General features: G+C 62.9%; 1 protein-coding gene across 2 annotated transcripts in view; it reads right to left on the minus strand.

Annotated features, from left to right (window-relative positions):
* TMEM56 (transmembrane protein 56) overlaps nt 1-4,586 on the minus strand; it is a 40,663-nt gene that overhangs the window by 30,270 nt on the left and 5,807 nt on the right. For both annotated transcript variants that reach the window (XM_014537128.1, XM_014537127.1), the window contains exon 2: nt 2,638-2,829. In XM_014537128.1, the coding sequence (XP_014392614.1) occupies nt 2,638-2,665 (28 nt within the window). In that variant the 5' untranslated portion in view covers nt 2,666-2,829. The remainder of the gene's footprint in view (nt 1-2,637; nt 2,830-4,586) is intronic.

Consider the following 4,586-nt stretch of genomic DNA (forward strand, 5'->3'; position numbering starts at 1 on the left):
CGCCTCAGCCCTGGGGGCAGGCGGCCGCTGCAGACCGTCGGCCAGTGGAGGGGCCTGGCTGGGTCCCAGGAAAACTTCAGGTACAAACGCAGCCTGGCCGCCTGCTGTCCACGCGACAGCCTGTCTGAACGCCTCTCCCCTGTCTGAACGCTGGAGCGGCTTCCCACTGCCCCGGGGACGAAGTGAAGTTCCTCAGCGAGAGATCAGGCTGCGCCCGCAGCCTCCTCGCCAGCGTGTCTGGCTCCTCGCTCAGTTTTCAGCATCACTTCACTCCTTTAAGTTCCTGGTTCTCTCTTCCTCCCAGGCGTGCGCATGGGCCGGCGTGGCTCGGTGGCTGAGCGTCGACCTATGAACCAGGAGGTCAGGGTTCGATTCCTGGTCAGGGCACAGGCCCGGGTTGTGGGCTCCATCCCCAGTGTGGGGCGTGCAGGAGGCAGCCGATCCATGATGCTCTCTCATCATTGGTGTTTCTCTCTCCCCCTCTCCCTTCCTCTCGGAAATCAATAAAGCCTCTGTAAGGAAGTCACTCGCACAGCATTTCGCACTTTGCTGCTGCTGCGGCAGAGAAGATGCAGGAAACGCACGATGCCCAGACCTGCTCCTGCGCGATTCCTGCGCGTTCCCTCTGCCCTGGCTCCTGTCCTTCGCTCCCTGCCCGACTCTCGCACACGGTGCCCTTGGCCTTGGGTGGCTCTCCTCGCCCTCCCTGCTGGCCATCCTGCCCGCAGTGGGTGTGCTCCAGGCTCCCGGTGCCAGGCCTGGGACCTCCTCACCGAGTCTCCCGCCGCCTGCAGTGAGATCAGGCAAGATGGCCCCTCCTTACTGACCGCCCCCCCGCCCCCGCCCCTGCCACAGCTGATGGGATTGAGACCTAAAGAGGTTGAGTGACTCGAGAGGGAACAGGGAGGGAAGTCTGACCTCAGAGCTCGGCGTCACGTGTGGCTCCGGGACCCTGTCCTGTCTGCCTCTGCGCACGGTTCCGTCCAGGCCCACCCGGTCCTCCTGCCTGGCTCCTGGGCCTCCCGGGCAGGCGGCCGAACCCAAGGGGCCCTGACACCTGAGATGCTGAGCCCTTACCCTCTGGAGTCCGCCCCTAAGAATGAAGGCTCCCCGTTCAGGTGGGGCGGAGGCACTGCCCCACAGAGGGGGAGGCCCAAGGTGGCACCTCCTGGGTGAGAGCGGGTGAGTCCTTCTGCAGGGAGGAGCGAGGCCACCCCGGAGAGGCAGGAGGGCAGGAGGGCAGGAGGGCAGGAGGGAAGGAAGGAAGGAGGGAAGGAGAGAGGGGAGGGAGGGAGGGAAGGGAGGGAGGAGGATGGGGCAAGGGGCATCAGGCCCAGGGGAGGGTCTCCTACGAGGCCTGAGCCTGAGGGCCCTCTGGTTGGCTTCTCGGGCCCTTGCAGATGGTTCTGGAGAGCCAGGCGGTGGTGGCTGCCGGGAAGGCTGCCTACGGGGGTGGCGGGGAGTTCCCAGCCCCTGGAGCCGCAAGCTGTCAGGGGAGGGTCTGCTTGCATTGGTAGGAACAAGCCAGGCGGCAGGAACTCGGCCGCTCAGACACCCAGGCACCCTTGGGCGGCATAGAGTAGGGGACCCAGTGTCCGCCGGACGGTGTCATCCTACGCACGGCCTGTGTCCCTCAGCCCCTGGCCCTGCAGGGCTGGGGCCATGCCTCCTCCTGCACTGAGGGTCCCCCTGTGCCCGGCTGCAGGGTCGGGGACCAGCCATCAGCATCTGAGACGGAGCTTTGCTCTGCGCCCCCAGAAGCCTTCGGTCCCACGAAGCAGCCGCTGGCATAGGAGCGGCCGGGCGTGGAAAGACACCCTGGTCCGGGAGGAGGGAGCGGCCAGGGCGGTGCTGAGCCAGCAGGCGGGCGGGGGAGGTGTCATTGATCTCCTCTCACTTTAATGGGGAGCCTGGCGCTTTATGGGCTCGGGATAAAGACACAAGGAGAGTCGGCGGCTAACGCCTCAGGAAAGAGAGGCCAAACCGGAGGAGGGAGCTGACCACAGAAGGTCGTGTGGGTTCCCAGCACCTTTTCACGCAGGGACGCTGCGATCCTCCCACGTGTCTGAGGCAGACGCCATACGCCCGGTCCCTGAGCGTTTCAAAGAGGTGCCTTTCCCAGGTCGGCCTTTGGCTCTCTCCCACACGGTCAGGGTCAGCACAGGGCCCACGGGGTCTGAGGCGGAGACGGGACTGCTAAGGGCGGCTGCGTCGCCTGAGATTTCTGGCAGAAATGTCTGTTGGGAAGTTAACAAATGGAGGAAGGACACCCGGCCGGCGGGGCTCAGTGGCTGAGGGTCGACCTAGGAACCAGGAGGTCAGGGTTCGATTCCCAGTCAGGGCACAGGCCCTGTTTGTGGGTCGATCCCCAGCCGGGGGCGTGCAGGAGGCAGCCGGTCCATGACTCTCTCTCATCACTGATGTTTCTATCCCCCTCCCTCTCCCTTCCTCTCTGAAATCAATAAAAATATATTTTAAAATAGAAACAAACCAACTGAGGAGAACCACCAACAGACAGAGGGCACCCATGCAGGCGAAAGAGGAGCCGGATGTTACGGAGACGCTGAGAGGACAGTCCGCTGCCGTCAGGGCACCCACCTGCCCTTACACACGACTCCCCGAGGCGTCCACACTGACCTGGCAGGGGCACATCTGTGCGCTCCATCGGCCTCACCCCTCGTCCTCGCTGTGCTTTCCGCCCGAGGTACCTTCTTCCCTGAGTAGCATCCCCGGGTCCTCGAAGCCACGAGAGGGCCGCAGCGTCCACGGGGAGTCCGGTCACAGCGCCCGTGGGGCGGGGTCAGCGCGGCAGAGCCTGGGCCTCCTCACCTGCGAGAGGGGCAAGGAGAGCACTCAGTGTCACCGAGGGTCAGGCGAGGTCGCTGAGAAAGGGCACCGATGCCTCCCGAGAGGCGGGGTCTGCCACGCACGTGCGAGCCACGGGTTTGCCAGGGGTTTGCGTCACACGAAGCCAAGGGGGACGTCTGGGCAGAGGAGAGTGAGAACACAATGTGTGCGCTTCTTTCTCTTTTTTTAATGACACTTTTATTGACCTCCTGGCTCTTAAGTCAATGCCCAACCACTGAGCCACCAGCAGGCCACGATCTGTGTGATTCTGTGGAGGACAGAAAGCTCTGTGGCGGCAGGAGAGGATTTGAGAACCAGAATGAAAAGGGGCAGAGGTGCCATGAGGAAGAAACTCGGGCTGGACGGCGCTGCCGGGCGGGGCTTGGGGCAGGGCGGGCTGGGGGAGCAGAAGTCAAGCCCACAGCTTCCCGAGCCGAGCCGTGCTGGGCAGACGTGGAACTGTTCCTGACTTCGTTCTAGGTCTGAAGGGAAATGCAGCCACCGCCGTCACAGGGGCGGCTGCGGCGGGGCTGGCGTTAGGAACCGGGGTGACGCATGTGCCACGATCAACTGGGAATGTGTTTTAAGATGAGACTTTAACGTCTTGTTGAATTTGAAGCTGATAAGGCAGGTGTGGCTCACAGGCCTGAGCAAGGGCTTCGTGAACACGTCTGGAAAGGTGGGTCTGAGACCATGGACACAGTGAGAGAATTCATGCCTGGCCATGTCCCTGTCATTTATCGTGAGCAAGGCTTCAGTCAAGAGCAGCCGACCCCTGGCTGGGCGGCTCGGTTGGTTGGAGCATCGTCCCGAGCACCAGAAGGCTGCGGGTTCGAGTCCCAGTCAGGGCACATCCCTAGGTTTCGGGTTCGATCCCTGTGTACAGGAGACAACCGACTGATGATGTGTGTGTGTGTCTCTCTCTCTTTCCCTCTCTCTAGAGTCGGTGCAACATGTCCTCGGGTGAGGATAGAAAAGAGCAGTATACGTGTATAGAGACACACAGACACATGTCTGCCTGTACATCTAATCTGGTGCCCTTGTCAAACGCACTTCGAGAAAAAGCCAGAAAACAGAAAAGCTTTCTTGACCGGCGTGTGGAAAAGCCACTTTTCCAAAACCCTTTTCCTCCCGCTTGGCTTCAGCTTCATAAGTAAGAGGTCAGCACAGCACCGCTCACCCCCGTCTTGTTCCTGTGCACGTGCGGCCTGGCCGCCATGTAAACGCCTGCGGACGCCTCCGATGGCCAGGCAGGCGGGACAGGAACCTGCCTGTGACCCCGAGCCAATGACACGCCCTCCCCGACCCCCGATGTCCTCGTTCACAAGATGTGGTCACTATGAGGCCGCCTCTCGGCTGCCGTCAGAACTGGGTCACACACTGCTGTCCCGAGGGCCTGTGTAGAGCGAGCTCCCAGTAAACGCATCGAACAACCGCCTGGCCTGCGGGGTAGCGTCCCAGAGTCCGGGAAGGGGCTCGCCCGGGGAAAGGCCGCGACGTAAACACCTACTAGCACATCTGACCGGGAGAGAAGTCTTGGCAGCCACTAGGGTGACCGTCTGTCCCCGCCTACCCGGCCCCGCAGACCCCCAGGCAGCCAGCGGGCCCAGACCCCCACCTCCCTCCCAGCTCGCCCCTACCGTGTCCTGGGCCAGGTCAGCGCCGATCACGGAGGCCTCCCAGGCGCTCAGAGAAGAGCCTGGGTCGTCTTCACCCGCCCCTGGCTGCCCTGGGGAAGA

The sequence above is a fragment of the Myotis brandtii genome, unplaced genomic scaffold (genome assembly GCF_000412655.1).
Source record: "Myotis brandtii unplaced genomic scaffold, ASM41265v1 scaffold1733, whole genome shotgun sequence".
Classification (NCBI taxonomy): domain Eukaryota; kingdom Metazoa; phylum Chordata; class Mammalia; order Chiroptera; family Vespertilionidae; genus Myotis; species Myotis brandtii.